Source organism: Balaenoptera acutorostrata, chromosome 1, assembly GCF_949987535.1.
Source record: "Balaenoptera acutorostrata chromosome 1, mBalAcu1.1, whole genome shotgun sequence".
NCBI classification, from domain to species: domain Eukaryota; kingdom Metazoa; phylum Chordata; class Mammalia; order Artiodactyla; family Balaenopteridae; genus Balaenoptera; species Balaenoptera acutorostrata.
The window spans coordinates 65,365,120-65,388,960 of NC_080064.1; the positions used below are offsets into that span (position 1 = coordinate 65,365,120).

Consider the following 23,841-nt stretch of genomic DNA (forward strand, 5'->3'; position numbering starts at 1 on the left):
TACTCAGTAGCATCTCAGCCAGTCTGTTTTGACCAAATTGCTTTTGCCTAAATCAAAGCTCCTCACCCCGATACTTAGAAAATTCAACCTGCTTAAGTCTATTGCACCTTCAAACAATTCCCCCATGCATATCTTTTACTCTTTTAGTGGGTGCTTACTACATACTCAGCAATCATGCAGACTATTATTCTTTAGGAATTTCTTGTCTGATTTTATATTAAGTAATTTTCATCATCAGTGCCATTGAAAGAATTGCATGTCTTTCCTGGCAGTATATTTTGCCTATGTACATCACAGTATAAGCTCCAAAAAGTCAGAGAATTTTGTCTGCTTTGATAGTTGATATATCACCAATGCCTAGAGCAGGACCCAGTCCATAGTAAGTGCCCAATAAATTCCACTGGATGAAAAATGTAAGTTTAGCTAGTTGAAATTAACATGGAATTGATCTCAATCTTGTTGGCATAAAAGGCCCTGTGCAGATTTAATTAATAAATCTACCCAGTGGCTCAGAGCAGATTTGGAAAATCACCTAAAAGAAAAATCGTTCGCTAGTCAGAAAAAATTAAATATTACCTGATGGATAGTGTTCACATATCTAACATAAAGATGGGTCCGATCAAGTAGAGTTAATAGATATAGGAACTTAGAAAAGAATATAATCACCTTGGCAAACGTGGAAAGTGCCCATCTGAGTACTAACTAAGGGACAGGAAATTCCACCCATTGGACTTTGAATATTTCTGGTCCTAAAGGCAAAGTTATCCCTGGAAGATACAGAGGGCTTTAGCCAAAGACCTTCGAGCTTTCTGGTACCTTTTGCAAGCCCATTCCTAAGAGGAGACAGATGCATCAAGCTAAGATGACCTGATGCCATTAACATTCCATTCTACCATATTCCCTCATTCTGATTCCATACTCACCAGGCAACCTTCTCATTGTGATCTGGCTTCCCATGTAGGTCTGCCTATAAGGGGAAAATGTACTGCTCCTACAAGCTTTGATTTAATTGTTATCTGGTGAATTAATGGTCCCTAATTATGATTTGATTCCCTATTTTGATTTACTATAGTGAGAAAAAAATGGGCTTGTCATGTGTTATTTTAGTTAGCTTGAGACAATCTCTCAAGATCTGACTATTCCTGGACACTAGCTTGAAATGGGAAATCTCTGGACATTTAAAGTGGAGACCAGATCCAACAGAGTGTCAACCTAATTGGCTTATGACCCAATAAGTTCCCGCCTAGCTCTAAGCAGTCGTCCTAGACAAAATGCCACCACTTTTGGTATAATTTCTCCTTCTTTCCAAGAAACTACTATTAAATTAACTAAAGTAAGGTTTGTGAAAAATGCTTCACAAGCTGAAAAGCATATTAAATGGATTTAAATATTATTTATCATTTTAGGGTTATGTTTATACTTTTAATGTGAAAAACAATAATTTATCTGTCTGAATTAATTTCTTAGTGTCAAGGTCATCTGTCAGCTTTAGATAAAAATATCTTAATTTCATATGTCATATGTTTCCTAATAATTAATGGAGCTAAATTCACCCATTTGAGCATAATTACAATTGTACTCATAACACAGATTCTATCTTAAGCTGGCAAATGTTTCTTCTTGCTCTTAAAAATACAAACAATACCTTCCCTAATTACTAAATGTCCCAATTATCCTTCCCTTTTAAGTAACTCATATTTTATGGCTATCATACCTCCTTCCTGTGCTCTATTAAAATAAGTGAAAATTACCTGAGATATAACCTTGAAAAGGAAGCATAGTCAAGCTTCTGTGTGTGATTAATTCAGGATTTTTTTAAAGATGGACATTCTTTTCCTTCTATATCCAACCTTCTCCAGAGTCAAACTTGAAGCAATTTCATACACTGATGGTAAAGTAAGTCGGCATGCAAATGCAAACCTATTCTTGGAAAGTTTCATTTTCTAGGTTTCATGCATTTAAAATTTGGAAGCAGTCAAAACTTGGTCTATTCTGATAGAAGTCATATCTAGCTATAAAAAGTTCCTCTTTGTTTTTCACACAACCTTTGAAATTCATGAGAGATCATCTTAAATTATTACAAATCTATTCCTTACTCTTTTGCCCAATAACACAGAAATTATAGGCCTTCCAATTAAAGTAAGAAATAATTAAACAGACGTACATGGCAAGTGCTTAATAAGTGCAAAATATATATTTCACTGAATAGATTAATTGAATCTAGCATCTTAAAGACTGTGAAGAAAAAGCATTTACCCCAATGGGAAATGGAGCTTCATTTTCCAGCAATGAGGTTTTTGATCTGGACCCCGAAGTTACCTTTGGAGCAGTTCCTACTGCAGGATTACTGGGTAGAGGCTGTAATCGAATTGGAGGCTGCATATTTCCTGGGGCAGTGTATGGTCGAGGGGCTGTCTAGACAATTAGGGGAAAAAATTCCATTTAAATTAGTATCTTGACATGTCTCCAGGACCAATTAATAGCTCAACAACTTGCCTAGACTAATTAATGGTGCCTTTTTACTGAACAGATTAACCTTTAATTATGTCCTTCCATTATACATATTCTTATGACCCAACGTATTTGTTAAAACATATGGTGTGGCAGTCCTCTACATACCTAACTGCCGCAATTGTAGAGTATTTTGGATAAAGAAGATGTTCTCTGTTAGGTTCCTGTATTTTATTCACACTGTGAACTCGCTTACAATACTTAATTGGTGCTGTACATTGAATGGCTTTGCTCAATTAAATGTTAAGTTGAATAATGTTCTTAATTTAGAGATCTAAGGGCCTATGATTAAAATGAACTCATTCCTGTTTAAATGTTTTCAACATCAACTCTAGTACGAGTCCTTTAGGTCTTAAGATTGGTGCTGAAGTAAAAGCAGACAATATGATTCAAAAAGAGGGAAGGCAAATACTTACTTCTAATGCATTACCATTTATTCAACCTCTTCCTTGAAATACTAGGAAAACAAAATTGAAAAATTGTAACTGGCAACTTTGGAAAACACTGTCAAAATGGAGATGTTTTCCAGGCTGGATAGTTTCCATTTGCCCCTCTTCTCTGTCTTCTCTGTTCTGCTCTGGCTGCTGGGAGTTATTTCTTTATGGACTACATCAACTAACCTCAGGATTCCATTTGGATTTGGCCAACGAAAGCCACTGGCAGGAGATCAAAAGACAGGAGGGAAGGAGACTGGGGTCTTAATGCTCCTGGACCCTTCCCAACCAGGGTTATGATGGGCCAGCTGGGTCCCTCCAACAAAGTCCACAGCTCCTATCAGGAAGTCCTCTCCCAGAACCTGCCAGCTGGTTCTGGTATCCAAGTCCTCTCTTTCCCCCTAGGCCTATGTGGTGTGGTTCCCCATTGTATTCACCCCAGCATGCTTTACATACCCAGCTGGTTTTCCTTAACCCCACTTGCATCTTTCTAGTTTCTTTATTAAACCCTTCCTAATTACCCTATTTGTGTGAGCCATCTGTTTCCTGCTGAGACCCTGACTGATGCATTTTCTAATCAAGAATGTACTACAGAGAAAACCGAAAGTGCCAGTTCAGAGCATTAGATGTGTCTTTTGGAGCACTGACAGAACATTGTAACTTTAGCATAAAGATCAGCAATGTTTCAAAAATGGAAAAAACAAGATGTTTGGCCCAGTTGTTCTATTACAATAAAACAGTAGAAAAGTGTTAAGAATAATACATGCAAATTTGGGTAAGAGGGTGTGAGAACAACAGTATATAAATGATTAATGAATAAGGTTTATTACATTGACTCACGGTGTAATGGTGACAACAAATATTCAACTCTGGCAAAGTGTTGTATAAATGCATAAAAAATGGTGATAGGGCAGCTCCCACCAACCAAAAGTTGGTCTTAGCGCCATCTTGACAAGCATGTTATATGTTGCCAAAACTCTGATTTTGTTACGTCAACACTTATTGAATTCCAACTCTAGTCACTGTGAGATGAAAAAGTAATTTTTAACATCTAATGGCAACACAAGACAATTAGTGTCAAATGAACCACACAAATACTGCCAAAGAGACAATAACAACAAAATACCTGAAAACTAATAGAACTTAGAACTAAAAGTTATTTGGAATAAGCCAATGAGACTAGTAAAAATTAAAGTTTCACAGAAGTAATTACATTTTATCCAAATGAATGAGCAAAAGAAGAAAATGATAAGGAGAAAAGAGGAATGGTAAATTTGAACATCCAAGTAAGAAGAGCCAGTTGTGAGCCAGACATGGGAAGGGGAGCAAAGAGAATATTCCCCAATATCTGTTTTCCTTTCTTCATGTAATAGAATATGTATTAGGGAACATGGCTATCACAAATAAAGACTGTATTTCCCAGTGTCTCTTGAAACTCCACATAGATGTATGTCTCAGTTTGGGCCAGTAAGATGTGAGCAGAAGTGCTATATGAAACTTCCAGATCATGCCCTTAGAAAGAAGAAATGCATCTTCACTTTCCCCTTATCCCCTTCGCTCTGGCTGAAAGAGCCACACGGTGATATATATACCATCTTGGTATGCGTGGATGAAGGCAACACACTAAACTTGGCAGATCAACGACACAAAAGGAGTCTGAGCTTTTGATGCCTCATAGAGTAGAGATGGTGCAGGAGCTGAGACTCATGCGTGTGTGTTGAGGCGGGGAGCGCATCCTTATGTTAAAGTCGTTATTTTGGTCTCCACATACAAACCTAGACAAGAAGCCAAGTGGACTGACTAGAGCAGCGTTTGGTTTAAAGAAAAAAGACATAAGCCTCTATGAGCCAAAAGGTGAAAGGTCTTAAAACACACAAAGAGAAATCAGACTAGAAGTTTTCTGAACAAAGGGATCAGATCATCCAAACAAATCTCTGTAAAACAAATATGCCTTAAAACCCACTCCTGTCAAAAAAAATCCAACTGAACACAAAAACACTGAATGTAGGACTTGGAAAGCAGGTTACTCTAAACTAGAACATGATCTATTGGCTGTTGTGTGCTAAATGTTACTTCCCCACATTTGCATTCAGTTAGATGAATGTGGCAGTCAAATGTTTAACCGATTACATGTATCTCTAAAAACAAATCTGCGCCATTCAACTAACAGCTGTGAGCTACAAACTGTTGTAGTTCACATCAGGAGCCACCTTAAATTTGCTATATTTTCAACTGTTCGTAATATATTTTCTTGGAATATATATGGCACTGTAGCTTAACATTTTCAAAACTGTACCAGAATGTGAATTGAAATTGACTACCTGGTGATTACTCAGCTTAGCTGAGCATTTCTAATTCTTAGTAGAAGATCTCTGGGGGTGAATTTTCCAAGCATGTACAAAATTAGTTGAATGACTTCCACAGTTTTAATGGCATGGTGCAGCTAAAAGCCTACATGCTATTTTGAAAGTTTAGGTGCAATTAGTGACCAAGTGAAGTAACTATTCACCGTATGCTCTCCTTATTCACTCAAGAAAGTTTCAAGAGAAAAATGGATGGCAATATCCCAAAAGGATTATTATCTTTATCCCAATGGCACCTGGAGGTCAGGAATCCAATTCAGAGGATATGTAACCAAGTTAGGAAAACAAAAAAGAAGGACTTGAATTTCTGTAACATGGGAACTGCAATTCCAAGATCACAATAGGTATCCCCTATGAGGCAGCAGCACTGCAGGGGGTGATCAAGTGAAGAATCCTGGCTTACCAGATAGAAAGGCTGCTAAAGTGCTGGTGTCAGTGGTTCCTGTAATTTTTAAATTACTTTCTCACTCCTGCCACATTAACATCTCCTGGATGTATCATAAACTACTTATTGAGGCTGTTCAGCTGGAAAATTGAAAAGAAAGCCTTTCAAGGGTTTTTCCTCCCTGAAACAGGTGGGAAGATAGAAAATGGCCCTTGTTTCTCTTGTTTCACCCAGGATAAGCTTTTGAGAGTCTAGTGAATTTGCCACCCAATAAAAGAATTATTTGTGTGCATATACATTTAAATGAAGCCTGGAGATATGATAACAACAAAGGGAAGACGGTTGCTTTTCATAACTTGAGCTGTTCATCGAGAAATGTCAAAACATATTTATCTTTTGAAAATGTCAAAGCTTAACACTATATGTGATGAACCTACTTCAATAATCTGTGAAAGCATTGCAATTCCTCTACAAATATTGTGCAATCCAAAAAAATGTTCATGCTAACAAGGAAATACATTAGGCCACACAAAGCCAGAATAAAGATGTCATCAAATCAATTCATTTAAAGCTGAAACCATCAACCACCAGGAAATATTTTGCAAGTCTTTTCCTGTATCTATATTGTTTCAAGCTACCTTATGTTCCTTCAAGCAAATACCACTCCTAGGTTATAAATGAAGCGAAGTGGAATGAAATGTCAGTGTGCAATTTCTTTAAACAGAATTTCTGTACATTTAATTATTTTTATCTTAGACTGTGTGCATATACTTTTGATAAAAGAAACTCAGATGTATCTGGCCCGACATGTTGTGCAGTACCATTGAATTTGTATGCATAAAGAAGCTTTAAGATAAGGTAAGAGTAGAGGAAACAGCAAGAAAAAAATCCAGAGGTCAGAAAATATAGAACATGCATGGAACAACCAATGGTTCAATTGTGCTGCATTGTAGGGTGCTAAAGGGTAATCGTGGGGGAAAGTATTAGGTTAGCTAAATTGATGTCATGTGGCTTGGGGTCTTAAATGTCAGGTGCAAGAGTCTGGGCTTTTCTATAGGTGACACAGAGCCAGTGAAAGTATTTGGGCATGTAAGTAACATAAGTAATCTGCACTTTAAGAAAACTAATCTAGCAGTAACAAAATGGATTTGACAGGGGTGATAGTGAATGAAGGCGGGACAACCAGTGAAGACAGAGTTGAATGGATACAAGATTATGTTTTCACTCAGTAGGATTCCCAAGATGATACAACCATGTACCCGGAGAGCGTTCTTTCTGAGAGTAATACAAAATCATGAGTTAATTAGTTGGCCTAGTGCAGGTCAGAGTGTTATTAACGTGACTCACCAGTGTTACTGGACTGGAATGTCCTTCATCAACCAGAACACTATGGCCATGGTTAGTCTTGGAGCCAACTGGGGGGCGGGGAGACAGGATTGGCATGTTATTTCCTATAGTCCATCCTGTGTGCTCTCCCTGGAATAAGAAAGTGATTTAACAAACCGATGCATAATTAGTAATCTAGGTTACATTAGTGCCTGCCAGATAAGAGGTGTTATAGGACTAGAGAAGTTCTTTCTCATTCTTTTCAAAAGTACTCCCTCTGAGGACCATCATGATAATCAGGAGATGTTTCCACAGCTGTACTGGGCACTTGGGTGTGGTAGTGAAAGGCAGGAAATTGAGTATGCTTTATCCAAAGAAATAGCTCTGCTCACCGTAATAGCTACAGATGCAGTGTATCCTTAGTTTCAGCAATAATACTTATTAATCTGCTTTAAGCAGATCATTACAAGAAGCACAATGTTCCTCACTACTCTGATTAGTAGAGACTACCAGAAAGTATTACTTTTCTGCCTTAAAAAATTACTAAATAATGCCATAAGCAAAGGGTTATATATTACATATGGGGGACCTAAAATATAGGTCTTTCGCCAAGTGCAGTTATAGGTGAAAATGTTACGAATAAAAATCGTACAGAGGAAATGAAGTGTCTATCAGGAATTTCTGCCAATGCTATAATGTGCCCATGTATCTGGTTAGTGTGTCTGGCAATCTGGGCGAGAGTGAATAGAACACTGTTTCAGGAACCATTTTCCAGTAACTATTTTTTCCATCAACATTTCAGCAGATAAAGTATGGAATCTATCAGTCCTCGATATAGGACACTATTGGTAAAGTTGACTTAACGACAAATCTCTACACACCAACTTTTCTGATTTTGAAAAACTGACCTATTGTCTGTTATTTAACAACAGTTTTGTAATAAGAGTATGTTTTGACTAAGATAAAATAGATTTGAGTCTATCAGGCAAGAGGGAAAATTACTGTTTCCTATGGCGAGTTATTCCACAAAAGCTTTACGAATATTCATCAGTTTGTGGAATGTGTCTTAAGCCCCAAATTTTTAATACCCTGAAAATGAAGAACAACACGTGGGTTTGAATGGCTCAAGAAATTGAGTAAAACTGCCAACCTAAACTGAAACCTTTCAAGCATGCCTAATTGAATCTTTCATCTCTTGATTTAAATTTACACATCTCCTAAGCTGACTGCAAAGATGAAATATCAAATGCAAAAGTAAAAAACATGGAATTTTAAAATGCCTTCACAAAATGTCTAAATCTTATGCTTTTGTTTGCTAACGTAGATCTTTCCTGCCATATATTTTCAAGGGTCACGTTCACATGAAAATGTACCATTGGATAATTCTTAAAATGCCCCATTTTCCATCACATTGGGAATGTCACCATCTATTTTTACCTTTTATGACAAACAAATCTTTTGGCCTCTATCACAAATCAATCAAGAAAATACAAAAGCAAAATTTCAAACTTGAGAAGAATGGTTTCAAGTTTTTCTTTCAATGACTTGTGTCTTATACAGTTTCTCTTGCACAGCAGCTCCTATTTTGTCATGATCTTCTGGAATAATAGTGGCCAAGATTTAAGCTTGGTGGAACAATCATTTGACCTCAGTTATGAGTTACCCCAAAATAAAGTGCCCCCAAGCCACTTCAATAATAGTACCATTGGCCTTCAAAATCATAAAATAATATTATGAAGTAAAAGAGTTACGTAGCTCCTTACCTTAAATCTCTGAATTCGCTCCTTCCTAGCTAATGTCTCCAGTTTCTTTTTAATTTCAAGCTGATGGTAACGCTAAGCATACAGGAAAGAGTGGAGGAAAGAATCATATCAATTATAGCAAAGAAATTTTTAGAGGAAAATAATCCCACTATCTAACTGTATTCTCATTTACCCCTCTTGTCATTGAGATGGAGAAGAATCACCTGCATAAGTGTGCAAGTGGGAATATAAATTGGTACAACTCTTTGGAAAGCCAATTCCTAACCTACATTAGGCAGTTAAAAGTGTTCCTACGCTGTAACCCATAACTTTCATTTCTAAACCTAGGGAGAAGTCTGAATAATAAAAAAAAATGTTTTATGAACAAATATGTCGTCTGAAAGGTTGTTTTTTTTTTCCTTCAAAGCAAAAATTCAGGAGCAACGTAAACTTTAAAGAGAATGGTTTAAGTTTTTGGCCCATCCATATAATGGAATAGAATATAATTATTAAAATAAGGTTCCTAAAGATTTTGGGGTATTTTTGTTTTGTTTTTGTTTTTGTTTTTTAAAGCACTTTACTGAGGTATGATTGACATACAAAAAGTTGTACATATTTAATGTATATAACTTGATGACTTTGGAGATAAGTATATACCTGCGAAACTCTCAACTACAATCTATGCCATAAACATATCCATCACATCTAAAGGTTTCCTCCCACCTTCTTTATTATTATTAGTTTGTGATAAGAACACTTAAGATCTATCCTTTTAGCAAATTTTTAAGTATACAACACAGTATTGTTAACTATAGGCAATAGATCTATATAGTAGATCTCTAGGGCTTATTCATCTTGCATAACTGAAACTTTATCCCCGTTAAGTAATACCTCCTGATTTTCCTCTCCCCCAGGCCCTGGCAACCACCATTTCACCCTCTACCTCTATGAGTTTGACTAGTTTATATTCCTCATATAAGTTGGATGTGGAGAAAAGGGAAACCTTGTACATTGTTGTTGGGAATGTAAACTGGTGCATCCACTGTGGAAAAGAGCATGGTGGTTCCTAAAAAAATCAAAATTAGAACTACCCTATGATCCATCAATTGCACACCTGGGTATATATTCAAGAATTGAAATATTCTACAATCCCATGTTCATTGCACCAGTTTTCACAATAGCCAACACGTGGAAGCAAGCTAAAGGTCCACCGACGGATGAATGGATAAAGAAGATGTGGTACATATATACAATGGGATATGATTCAGCCTTAAGATTTTGTTTAAAAAATGGAAAATACATGTAATGCTGATAAAAGTAGGATGCAGAACTGCACAGAAACACAATTTTATTGATCAAGCTCACATTATGTGCGTATCTGTGCGCTGGGAAAGTGCTTCGTGTGCATCGTCTCTTCTTGAACAATTCCAATTGCTAAGCAGTCTCATTTTACAAATGAAGAAACTGAAGCAGAGGGTCATGAACTTGCCCCAGGTCATACATCTAGTCAGTGGTGGAACTGTAATTTGAATCTTGGTCTATCTGACACTAACTTCCTGTTTGGCTTCTTTTTCTTCATAAAAACCTCCTAGTGGTCATCTTATTGAACCATTCTGCAGCTTGAGACCCTCTCGGCTTCCAGGACACCACTCTATCAGGTTTTCCCACCGTTTGAAGGTTCTTATCTAGCCCATGTTGTTCTTCCCAATTTCCTGCAACGGACACACCACGAAGCTAGAAACCTCAGAGTGGCCCTGGGTTTCTCCTTCCCCGCTCCTCATGCAGGCAGTGTCGGTCTCTCTCCCTCTTCCAGATCCCTGTGGACGGCGGCATCGCCCCAGTACGTCCACTACTGCTGTTAGCCCACAGCCTCTGGCAACAGCTTCCTAGTTGACCTCCCACCTGCGATCTTCTCCAGCTCATTAATCCATCTTCCACATTTTTAGCAACATCATCTTTCTAAAACAGCTCTGCTCATTTATTTCACTCCGTGCTGAAAAATGTTTCACTGCTTCCTCACCTACACTGCAAACCTAGCTGGGAATTGAAGGCCTCCAGAAACAGGACCCCAACTTATTGGAGAGTGTCACTTCCTGCCACTCTTTCAACCAACTCACAGTGTAGTCTGGCCTAGGTGAGCTTTCCTTTCCATCCACAATGTCCCCTCACACCTCTGTAACTTCACACCTGCTGTCTTCACTCTCTGGAATGCCTTGCTTATCTTTTCATGTCAAGTTTCATTCAGTCCTCCAGGTTCAGTTCAAAAAGCAGGACCTCTGTTCAGCTTCCTCTGACTCTCACAGAGGCAAGTCATCATTCCCTTCTTTTCTGAGCTCAGTCTATTTGTTCCTCTCTTCTAGCATTTGATCACTTCCTACAGCATTTTTTTAAAAATTATATCTCACAGCTACATCACATAGCCCCATACTGGTACATGGTAAGTTTGCAATTAATGTTTATTGCATGAATGAATATGTGAATAGTAATACAACAACATTAGTAAACAGCATCAGCATAAACTAAATGTGAGACAAATGTAACAATTTAGAAATATTTTCTTTTTAAATTATATTAATATATATATATTATATAAAATTATATATTACACATTAACATTTATCTAAGCTATTTATTCCAAACTTTAAGAATACACAAAGACTCTTTAATAACAGCACATTTAACAGTTATGATGTGTGCATTATAGGAAATTTTGGAAAACGAAAGTTCAAGAATCAAGGCTAAGACAGAATTTGGTGCCTACGGATTAAGTTTGAAATTATGTATAATTAATTTTACACTGTACTATGTTTTCAACATTAGTTGTAGAATTCCAACTAATACTTTTATAAAGAAGTGAATTTGGGAGCCATGAACAATGATTCTATGTAATTCATGCACATGACATAAATCACAAACTGAATTCCTAAATGAACAAATCATGTACATCTGAAGAGACCACAACACTTGCTCAATTTAATAGTAGCATAATAATAAATATTTTGAGTGGCACTACACTTAGTATTGGTTTACTGATGATTCTACAGTTGGTCATAAATGTTTAGTGCACCCACAGGTCAATGGTTTTATGAGCCAAGTTTTCTGATTTACTGCTACTTGGTCAAGCCGAGAAGTGACATGCTTTTTCACAGACATTAAAACGGCATTGATGCTTGAAACTACAAGTTCCATGGAGCGAGGCTAAAATAATTTATCAAGTTAGCTAGATATCCTTCTAAAAATGCCATGTCAGACTGAAAAAAAAGTTGTTGATACTTGGGTTGTGAATCTGTGCTGACCAATGTGGCCTAAAGTAGGAGGGACAGCAGATGTTTCAATGCCTGCTCCTTGAAATTTAGCATACGGCTGAGCTTCGGAGCCTTCAAAGAATAACAAATCCGAAATAATTCATGGCAGTGGAATTACTGATATTTAAACAGATGTCACTTTTTTTTTTAGCAAATGGAAATTGAGGTGCAGATGGTGAGGGCTGGTATGTTTTAAAGTAGCCATTACGGATTAAAACTCTACATTTGTTAAATTAAATATCACAAAATATACAATGATGTCCATATTTTTCCCTAACTGAAATGAAGAAATGCTTACTTCAGTGTCTTGTCTCCTCACTACCTAGAAAGATATAGAGTATTTCTCAGGTCACCTTGTTCCATTCCTTTTTAATGAAATATAGGAAGAATTCCCCTGCTTCTGGGTACAGAAAGTATTATTAATTATCATATTAATAAATATCAGTTGTAAAGAAAATAGTTAATACTTGTACCTCCATATCAAGAACCTTATGGAAAATAGCCTGGGCTAAGCACTCCCGGATATAGTTTTGGTGATCCCGCTTCATGATATTTAGTTTGTATTCCTTTTCAGAAAGTATTCTCCCATTTCTTGTGATCTGTCATGAATAAATAAAACATACATAGAAATACAAAGCAGAAAATGTATTGTTAGTTCCCTAAGAGAGAGAGATGGACCGTCAGTTGATCAGAGAAGGAAGCAGCGTCTTTTAAGGCTAATGAGGTGTAGTGCTATGGCTGATAAACTTTCACTTTTAATGAATGTTTCATAAGGAAACAAAAGAGAAAGGCAGTCTCATATACCCATCATTGTGAAAACACATACAGGTGGTGCACTTGACGTTTAAAACAAGGTTTTCATTAGAGTAACAATTTTCCCTTAATGGAACCCAGGTGTTCTTTTCATTTCTTTTTTTGAACACGTTCGGGAAGAAGGCGTGGGTTGCTACCTTGAAACAATGAATAGGAGCAGTGATCACAGGACTGATGATCTCACAGGAAATACTTTGAAGGACAAAACATGTAAGCTACAGAGGATCTCATCAATTTGGTTTTAAAATAATTGGTTTCATTACATTGTTTTCACACTGCTTTTCTTCTTTCACTCTCTAGCCCAGAATGTAATTTAATTTGCTGTGATTCAGATATTTTCAGATTATACAGTACTGCAGATATAAAGTATTTCAGATTGGTTTCAAGTGACATCACTGCAAGTCCCTGGAGTGATAGTTTCTGAATTTAATTTACTTGCTTTTCTTTTATTCCTTCCTATGGGCATATTTGTTCTATTTTTCTACATCTTCCCTAAACTGAAGATGTTATCTTTCCTGGAATGTTCATCTTCCTTTTCACTTATTTAAACCCTGCTCTTCTTTTCGTACTTAATTCAAGTCCACATATTTCTTAATTTTGATAACTAGTTTTTTAGCACTGTTGTTGCAACATATTGGAGTATCAAGATCAGCTAGAGTTGTGCTACGAGTGATTGGTTATTGATCATCTTTTTTATGAATGCATTTTCTAATGGAAGAAACAGTGTGGTTATAGAAAGTGTGCTTGGAATTACGAAAAACTCAGTTACGGTCTTTGAAATGTGTTGTCCATGGGATATCATGTCATGACTATCCAACCAGGAAAAATTGTTGAGAACTTCCTGCACTGCCCCTCCCTTAGCAAGTAACTTGTCATTGATATTTCTCCTCTGGGAGTATCTAATCTCCCCAACTAGACTGGAAGCTCCTATAGGGCAGAAGTTCTTAAACTTGAGCCAGCATCTGAAGAATCACCTGGAAGACAAGTTGAAAAAGACTGATGGACCCCACCCCACAGTTTCTGACTCAACAGATCTGGGCTGGGGCTCTAGAAATTGCATGTTCTAACAAGTTCCCAGGCGATACCGAACACTCCTGATTCAGGGACTGTATCTGAACTGCTCTAGAGAAAGGGCTGTGTCCTTCCTGTTTGAGTTGCCATGCACATAATCAGTGTTCAATAAGTGCTTGTTAATGACGTTGATAAGTAAATACAAAGTCCTTCCCATTTATATATGAAGCTCACAGACTTTTATCTGAAGAAGTAGTGTTAATGGTAACCACAACAATTACAACAACCATTTATTACACATCTCTAATTGCTACAACAATCTTGAGGGCGGGGTATCATTATCTTTATTATCTTCCTTCAACTGAAGAAGTTGGAGCTGAGAAAGTTAAGTGTTTTGCTGAACATTCTGTCTTGTAAATGGCAGAAGCCAGGTTTCAGCCAGGTCTGTCTGATAACAAAGCCCCAGGAGACAAAAAGCAGGCTCTCTGAGAACTACCCAGACAGACTGCCAAGCACATAAACAACAATTAGAAATGCAATGCATATCCTTTCAACACCATGGCAACAATAGTTAAGGAAACCCACAGTGTTTTAAGAAAGTAAACAGCTAAAATTGTTAGTCACACTTTCTATAACCACACCCCTTACTTTGAATGGAAAACTACAGTGTTTTTTTAAAGGTTTTACACTATAGACATTTAGAGAAGTAGAAATTTTCTGGAAATGATAGTTTTGGAGCTAACGAAAGACACTAATGTATCAATAAACCATCACATGAAATGAAAGAGTTTTTAAAAATTTAAAGGAAAATTTTGAACTGTTCATGTCTTCCACACCATATCCTGTGATTATTAAAAACAAAATTTTTTTCTGAAGACACTAAAGTCTTTTCTATCCTTACTCCCTAACAGTTCCTGGTTTATACAATATGTTCAATAAATATGGGTTGAATAAATGAGTGGGTAAATAAACAAATGACATATGCTGTTGAAAACTCACAGGGATTTTCCTCAATAATTTATAAGTTGCCTTAGCAGCCATCATGACCTCTCATCCTATCTTTTGAAACACAGCCTCAAATAGATAAGTCAGAGCTTTGGAAAGGAAGTAATTTTTCTAAAATGAGGGAAGGGAAAAGATGTCACCAATAAGCTCAAAGAGGAAACCAGAAAAGATAGGGAATTATTGGATTTAATGAAACAAGAGGGCAGGTAGAAATGAGACCAAATCTTACCAGCCCTGATCTCAAGAGATGTCGCCTTATCCTTGTATTGTTAAAATATCCAGCCAGGTGTTTATCCGTAAGACTATTATATGCTGCAAGTAATCTGGAACAGAAAAATGAAACCATTAATGTTTTATGAAGTGTTGCTTGATAACCAAGGCAATTCTTGACTCTCATCCCCAAACTGTGCATAATCGTTCATTCATCCAGCAAGCCAGTCATTTATGTAGGTGTTTAAAAAACAGGTATTGAGCACCTACTGTTTTCTAGGTTTGATGATAAGGACTGGGAGACAGCCCTGATGCTGTTTTATCCCACAGACAAGTATGGAAATCAGACATGAACAATTAAATTGGTTATGAAAAATCCAATAATAGAAACATGCAAAAAATCGTGGGGAGGGCTTCCCTGGTGGCGCAGTGGTTGAGAATCTGCCTGCTAATGCAGGAGACACGGGTTCGAGCCCTGGTCTGGGAAGATCCCACATGCCACGGAGCAGCTGGGCCCGTGAGCCACAGCTGCTGAGCCTGCGCGTCTGGAGCCTGTGCCCCGCAACGGGAGGGGCCGCGATAGTGAAAGGCCCGCGCACCGCGATGAAGAGCGGTCCCCGCACCGCGATGAAGAGTGGCCCCCACTTGCCGCAACTAGAGAAAGCCCTCGCACGAACCGAAGACCCAGCACAGCAAAAATAAATAAATAAATAAATAAATAAAATTTAAAAAATCGTGGGGACACAGAGAAGGAGACCACCAACACCAGTTGTCAAGAAAGTCTTCGTGGAGGAAGCCTGATGGAAAAGTAGGGGCGTCTTCAGAGGACCCTTCAGCCTCTGGTTACACACCCTAAATTCTAGTCACTCAAACTTCCTTGCACTCCCTGGACATATTCTCTCCTGTCTTCAGGACACGATGTACAGTCCCACTACTGGGAAGTCCTTTCCCTCAGCAGATATTAGCTAATGAAGAACATCTGTGATGCACAAGCATCTCTTCACCCAAGAAACATCCCCTGATACAAACTGGGTGTGCTGTGTTACCCTCCACTCTGTTCCTCTAAGAACTTGAGTTCCATTACACATCCACAATATGTTACTGCTTATTTCTTAGTCTACTCCTGTTGGTTCGCAAACTGGTGCCCACACACAGAGGGCAAGGGAAGAGTGAAAAAAAAGGCAGCCACTCCAGATTGGTAAGTGGCAGGTTTAATAAGCAAAGGAACTTCCTTAAGAGGCTTGTCTTGGGCAGCTGCAAGATGAGTAGCTCTCCACACCTGCCCATCAGAATCTCAAATTTTATATAGAGGCCTTAACTGGGTTCAATCATGTACAAGGTCCCGATGATCTCCACAACATATTGTTTACTTAAGTCTGCACCCTTGAAAATGGTCCCCACTGTGGGAATGGCGGGCAGAACATATGCATTCCAAGGACAGGGGAGAGGGTGAGGATCCTCTGATTGCCCAGATCTGGCTTAAGGCGGTCACATCCTTTCAACGACCTCCTCCAATACCTCTGCTAGATTTGAAGGCCAGGATGGCGCATTATTCTCAGCATCCTTACTTATATATTCTGTACCTAAATAACGATGTGTTCAACACATGAAGATACAATTTTGTTTGGGACTCATTCTTACTGGTATAAATTTCAAGCTAAGCTTAAGCTCAGCAGTTTAGAAGTGTTAACTTCCACATATATATCCAGACAATTTCATTAATTCCACATCCAGAACCAAAAAACTAAAGTTCATAGATTACTGCTGATTTTTACAGTCTTTCATTTAAAAGAGGACAAATTGGTTCCTTGGTTACATAGTCAATATAAGTCTATAAAACAAAGTTTGAAACTACTTTTTCTAAGTTTTAATCTATCCTTCATTAATTATTATCTTACGAAAGCAGGCACACATATACATATACATGTATGTATACATGTATGCATGCATGTGCATCCATATGTGTGTGTGTGTATATATATATATATATATATATACACACACACACATATAAATGTGTGTGTGTGTATATAGAGAGACACAAAGAGACAGAGGGACAGAAAGAAAACACGCAAGCCTAAACAGGGTCCTAACATAAAGTTGTCCTTAAAAAAATGCACACCCTATTACCTGCCACAAAGATTTATAATCTATACATTTCATGAGCAGCTGATCCCTAACTTATTCTGAAACAAGAACAGGGACTCATAGAATCGAGTAAATATCATTAGCAACAATTTTATTTAGCTATTTGCACTGCCTTAATTACATGGAGATGGTATTGGTGATCTTTTCCTGTCTCTTTTCTCCTTAATGCCCATCTCAGGAAAGTTCCATGCTGTCAAATGGTAAGGAAAGTTTAATTTTGTCCACAAAAGAGACTGAAAAGCAGTTACAAAGCCCAGAAGCCACATGAGAGTTGCAGACCCATGAACAGCTGCAGAAACCATTATTTCACTGGGTTTACGTAAAAAGACAACCTGAGAGCTTCAGTAATGCACATACAAAACCAGCCCCGGATAATGCTTTGAAACCACCTTTTAAATGAACCGTCTTGGTGTCCTATAGTTCATCAAAGGTTTCCTGTCTCCAAAAGGTCAACGTTGTATCCCTTACCCTTTCTGAATCTCAGAATACCTTTTCAGCAACTCATTTCAGAAAGGTGAGCAGGTGTCTTTCAGTCCTAACAATCATGATTCCACAGTTCACTGATTCTTAAGATAAATCATTAGACTGATATCATATATAGTCTTTTGTCTGTTTTTCAGGCTCACATTTTAAAAAATCAATAGTTTTGGAATAGCTATGAGTGCTAAAACCCTGATTAAATGTAGTAGGGTCAAAATGTTAAGATAACGTGGACCTCCACTTCCCTATTGACTGTAAAATATCCCGTTCTTTTAATTCAGACTTTGAAACATTTTTAATATTTAGGTCTTAATAACAAAGCTTAGCCAGCTTTGGCACCCCCTCATTCTAATTCTGCTCTCTCAGGCTCCTATTGAATGAGTCTGTGTGTGTGATTCCCCTCCGGTCTTACTGACAAGTGGAATAGATCCAGGCGAGTTGAAATCTTTGCACACAATGATTTTCTCACCTCTTCCTGTTTAGGAAAGATTGAGGGTCCCTGTTTGGGAGGCCATTTTTAAAGCATCTTTTTCCATGACTATGAATAATAACCAGCTGGGTCTCCCCAGGCTCAGCCATTTCTTTTTCAGACAATGCCTTAATTTTTTTAACTGAAACTTTAGATAAATGAATTGTTTGCTAACAAAACTATACTAAATTATATACAGGTTTAGTAAAATGGTTGTTATGGACTGAATGTATGTTTCCCCCCAAAATTCATAGGTTGAAACCCTATTCCCCCCCATGTGATGGTATTAGGAGATGGGGCCTTCAGGAGGTGACTAGGTCATGAGGGTAGAGCCCTCATGAATGGGATCAGCACCCTATAAAAGAGACTCCAGAAAGCTCCCATGTCCCTTCCACCATGGGAGGACACAGGAAGAAAATGGCCATCTGTGAACCAGGAAGCGAGTTCTCACCAGACACTGAATCTGCTGGTGCCTTGATCTTGAACTTACCAGCCTCCAGACCTGTAAGAAATAAATTTCTGTGGTTTAAGCCACCCAGTTTATGGCATTCTGTATAGCAGCCTGAACAAACTGAGACAGCAGCTAATGCAAACATTTCCACGGTCTACATATAAATGTCAACCTCATTCTGACCATCAAGCTTCCTTCACAGGGAGAGGGTAATAATCCTGTGGCTCAGTCACAACCATGATCTGTCACATCCTTTCCACTCTGCTCCTCTTCATGGGTGCTTGGTATGGGTTTGCAGCCTCCCTTTGCATGTACTCAGTTACGAGAGCTTTACTGACCCAGCCACACTTTGATTTAGTAGAGCTCTTCTGATCTTTCTGCCTTTGTCCTCTCCACTCACTGCTACTGTTTCTCCTCACCACGCACATTTCTTCCTTGCACTCAGCACAACCCTGGGCCAGATGAGGTTGCCTCACCTGGGCTTCGGATTGTGTTGCACCTTGATTATTCTACTCCCCTTGTAAGTTACTGCCTGCATCTGTTGCCAAAGCTGGACTTCATGGTCATGCTGCCTCAGTCCTGTGACCCTCTCCTGTTCCAATCCATAAGATCAACAACCACCTTGGTCACAGCGACCACCCGGCCACTGTGACCACATCACTCAAAAGCCATGCTGTTCACACAAAGGCCCATAACTAATTGGCCAGACCAGCCCAACTCATTGGCTTCTTTATATGATGGACAAGACTATTTACCAAGCCCTGTTCACTGGGTAGAGAAAGACCTCCTTTCCGGCTCAACGCACTGGAAGAAACTGTCCCCCAGGAAACAAAGCAACCCTATCTCTATGATGGTTCCCGTTTCCTCCACTTCAATCCACTGAGTATTAAGGAGCAGCTGCTGAGTCACTGGGAGAGCCGCCTTCCCAGCTATAGCCTTTCAAAGCTCGACCCCTGAACCCCTGCCGCCCACCATGTAGATGATGTAATTGGGGCTCTGAACTAATAAGGTCAATTCCTAACAAGCCCTCCATTTGCCCCCAAAGAGAGAAAGAGTATTCCATAGAAACCCAGACTAACAGGAAAGGCACTATCATATTAATCAGAAAACATTTATTGTGTACTATTCTCAAGGCATTCTGTACAGCACCAGGGATCCAGAGATGGCACAGACACTACACTCACAGTGCTCCCAATTCAGTGGGGAGGTATGCATGCACATACAGTGTGTGTGTGTGTGTGTGTGTGTACTTGATTTCTTCCTCTGTCATAGGTTAATTCTTTCACAAATAGGTACTGAGTGTCCCCATGTCAGACACCGCGCCTTCAGCTGGGGAAGGAGTATAGTATCTCTATCCCATTCTGCAGATTACAAAGCTCTTCCACATACGTAGTCTCATTCGTTTGCTTTCAGGCCTCTGGAATGTGAGCAATATCTAACTGTCACAGCTCTTCCATCTTCCTAAAATAGAAAAGCTCCAAAACAAGATTATTGCTCAACATGAGTGAGTCCAAGGAAAACATGATGAGGGTAAGGTATCCTGGACCATACTGATAGAAGAATCTCTTGAACCCCAACCTTCTCTCCCAGCATGCTGGGTCCCACACTGTCTACTTCTGTGGAGGGAGAGGGATGTAGTGGTCAAGACTCCAGCTCCAGTCCGATCCTGGCTCCACCATTACTGGCTCCACAACCAGGAGGACGTGACTTAACCTCCTTGTCTATGCCTCGATTGTTCTGCCTTCCACAAAACACTTGAGCACTCACACAATTCAGCCAAGTTCTTTGCCATTTTACAACAAGGATCACCTTTCCTCCAGTGTCCAATAACATATTCCTCATTTCTGTCTGAGACTCCATCAGAATGGCCTTTACCATCCATGTTTCTACCAATGTTCTGTACATGATGTGCTGTGTAAGAAGATGGATGTTTCCTCTCCAGCTCCCTCTTCAGAATCACCTTAAAAGTCCCTTCAGGAGAAAATATTTTCAAACCATATATCTGATAAGTGGTTAATATCCAAAATATATAAAGAATTCATACAACTCAATAGCAAAAACAAAAACCCAAATAATCAGATTAGAAAATGGGTAGATCTGAATAGACATTTTTCCAAAGAAGGCATACAAATGGTCAACAGGTATGTGAAAAGGTGTTCAATATCATTAGCCATCAGGAAGATGCAAATCAAAACCACAATGAACTATTACCTCACACCTGTTAGGATGATGATTATCAAAAAGACAAGAGATAACATGTTTTGCCAAGGATGTGGAGCAAAGGAAATCCTTATGCACCATTGGTGGGAATTTAAATTGGTGTAGCCACTATGGAAAACAGTATGGAGATTTCTCAAAAAATTAAAAATGGAACTCCCATATGATCCAGCAACCCACTTCTGGGTACATATATATAGGAAATAAAATTACTATCTCAGAAAGGTATCTGCACCCCCATGTTCATTGCAGCATTATTCACAATAATCAAGACATGGAAACAACATAAGTATCCATCAACAGATAAATGGATAAAGAAAATGTGATACACACACATACACACACATATACACTTGAATATTATTCAGCCACAAAAAATAAGGAAATCCTGCCATTTGTGACATGAACAGAACTTGAAGGCATTCTGCTAAGTAAAATAAGTCAGATTGTGAAAGACAAACACTGTATGATCTCACTTATATGTGGAATCTAAAAAATCCAAACTTATAAACACAATAGAATGGTGGCTGCCAGGGGCTCAAGGGTGGGAGAAATAGGGAGATGTTGATCAAAGGGTACAAACTTCTGATTATAAGATGAATAAGTTCTGGGAATCTAATGTACAGCATGGTGACTTCAGTTAACAACACTGTATTGCACACTTGAATGCTGCTAAGAACGTAGATCTTAAATGATCTCACCACAAAATTTGATAATTATTTGAGGCTGTGGTAGCATTAACTAAACTTACTGTGGAAATCATTTTGCAATATATATGTGTATCAAATCATCACGTTGTACACCTTAAACTTACACAATGTTATATGTCAATTATATCTCAATAAAGCTGGAGAAAAAAGGTTTTGCATCTCACAACTTTTCCAGCCTCTACCTATTACCAGTTCCAAAGCTGCTTCCACACTTCTAGGTATTTGTTATGGCAGCACCCCACTTCTTGGTACCAATTTCTATCTTAGTCTATTCAGGCTTTGTAACAGAAATAGACTGGGTGGCTTAAACAACAGATGTTCATTTCTCACAGTTCTGGAAGCTGGAAGTCTGAGATCAGGGGGACAGCATGGTCGGATTCTTGTTGAAGGCCCTCTTCCTTGTGTGCAGATGGCCACATCTTCTCATTTGTTTGCATGGCAGAGAGAAAGAGCGAGGCAAGCTCTCTGATGTCTCTTCTTATAAGGGAACTAACCCCATCACAAGGGCTCCATCCTCATGACCTATTTCCCCAAAACCCCATTTCCAAATACCATCATACTGGGGATTGTGATTTCAACATATGAATTTGAGGAGTATACAAACATGAGACCATAACAGAAGGCATAACTGTCTCCATTTTGTAGATGAGGAAAAAAGACTTAGGTTAAGTCACTTGCCAAAGATTATGTAACCTAAACTTGTTCCTGATAACATACACCAAATCACAGTGAAACACATTTATAAGGGCTTGCTAATGTGGGGACCAGGATGCTAAGTATAATAATGGAAAAATGTGAATCATTAAATATTCACAGAGATATAATTCTACCAATTTCTAGTACAGAGATAAGAAAACTTTAAATAAAAATTCTTCAGATGAAAATTAGCAAATACATACCCGTCATTTATAATTAGCCATATCATTAGCATAAAAACAATGTACTGAAATCTTTAAATCATCTTACTCTCTTAAATATATATATTTCTGCAATCTACTTTATACTACAAATTACCTGGCACACTTGTTCAGAGAGAACATAAAGAATGTTTTTAACACAACCAGTTTTATTTAGCTCAAACTGTTGTGACTTAGCCCATCTGAATTAATGAAATTTGTATTCGTTTATTATTGCTCTGTACAAAACTATCACATGCTAGTAGCTTGGAAACAACACAAATTTATTATCTTATAGTTCTGGATGTCAGAAGTCCGATACAGGTCTCACTAGGTTAAAATTAAGGTGTTGGCAGGGCTGCATTCCTTCTGGAGGCTCTGAGGAAGGATTCTTTTTCTTTCCTTTTCCACATTCTAGAGGCTGCCCACATTCCCTGCCTACATTCCTTGGCTCCTGGCCCCCTTCCATTGCCAAAGCCAGTCAAGAATTTCTCATGATGCCATCTCTCTGATTCTGTTTCCTCTACCTCCCTCTTTCCCATTTAGGGACACTTGTGCTTACTTACATTGGGTCCACCCAGATTAATCCAGAATAATCTTCTTATTTTAAGATCAGCTGATAAGCAACCTTAATTCCATCTGCAACCATAATCCCTCCCTTGCCATGTAAAGTAACATATTCACATGTCCTGAGGATTAAGACATGGACATCTTTTAGAGGCCATTATCCTGCTTACCACAAGGTCTTTCTTTTTTTTTTTTTTTTTAAAGACTGTTGCTATTTCTTTTTTTTTTTTTAATTTATTTATTTATTTATTTATTTATTTATGGCTGTGTTGGGTCTTCGTTTCTGTGTGGGGGCTTTCTCCAGTTGCGGCAAGCGGGGGCCACTCTTCATCGCGGTGCGCGGGCCTCTCACTATCGCGGCCTCTCTTGTTGCGGAGCACAGCTCCAGACGCGCAGGCTCAGTAGTTGTGGCTCACGGGCCCAGCTGCTCCGTGGCATGTGGGATCCTCCCAGACCAGGGCTCGAACCCGTGTCCCCTGCATTGGCAGGCAGACTCTCAACCACTGCGTCACCAGGGAAGCCCCCCACAAGGTCTTTCTACATCCCAATGTCAGGAAGCAGACACACTGGACACTGAATGTGATGGCGTTTGGGCTATGATGTATATTGTCCAGTGATTTATCATGCCAACGATCTCCACTTTCAAAAAGTACACTTCCCAGGTGGAGGAAGGCAGTTCTTGGAGCCACACCAGGATGTACAAAACAAGTTGGGACCTACTTTGCTGATCTAATTTTGATATGCCCCATGTAAGCACTAAGACAAAAGAACAAGAGGTACACCAAGGAGCATTTCAAA

At 38.6% G+C, this 23,841-nt stretch overlaps 1 protein-coding gene across 1 annotated transcript in view; it reads right to left on the bottom strand.

The window, feature by feature from the left end:
• ERICH3 (glutamate rich 3) overlaps positions 1-23,841 on the bottom strand; it is a 117,272-nt gene that overhangs the window by 66,640 nt on the left and 26,791 nt on the right. Inside the window, exons 2-6 of the mRNA XM_057535295.1 lie at positions 15,125-15,218; positions 12,540-12,665; positions 8,783-8,854; positions 7,041-7,169; positions 2,257-2,415 (exon numbers count right to left, since the gene is read on the bottom strand). Of these exons, the coding sequence (XP_057391278.1) occupies positions 2,257-2,415; positions 7,041-7,169; positions 8,783-8,854; positions 12,540-12,665; positions 15,125-15,218 (580 nt within the window). The remainder of the gene's footprint in view (positions 1-2,256; positions 2,416-7,040; positions 7,170-8,782; positions 8,855-12,539; positions 12,666-15,124; positions 15,219-23,841) is intronic.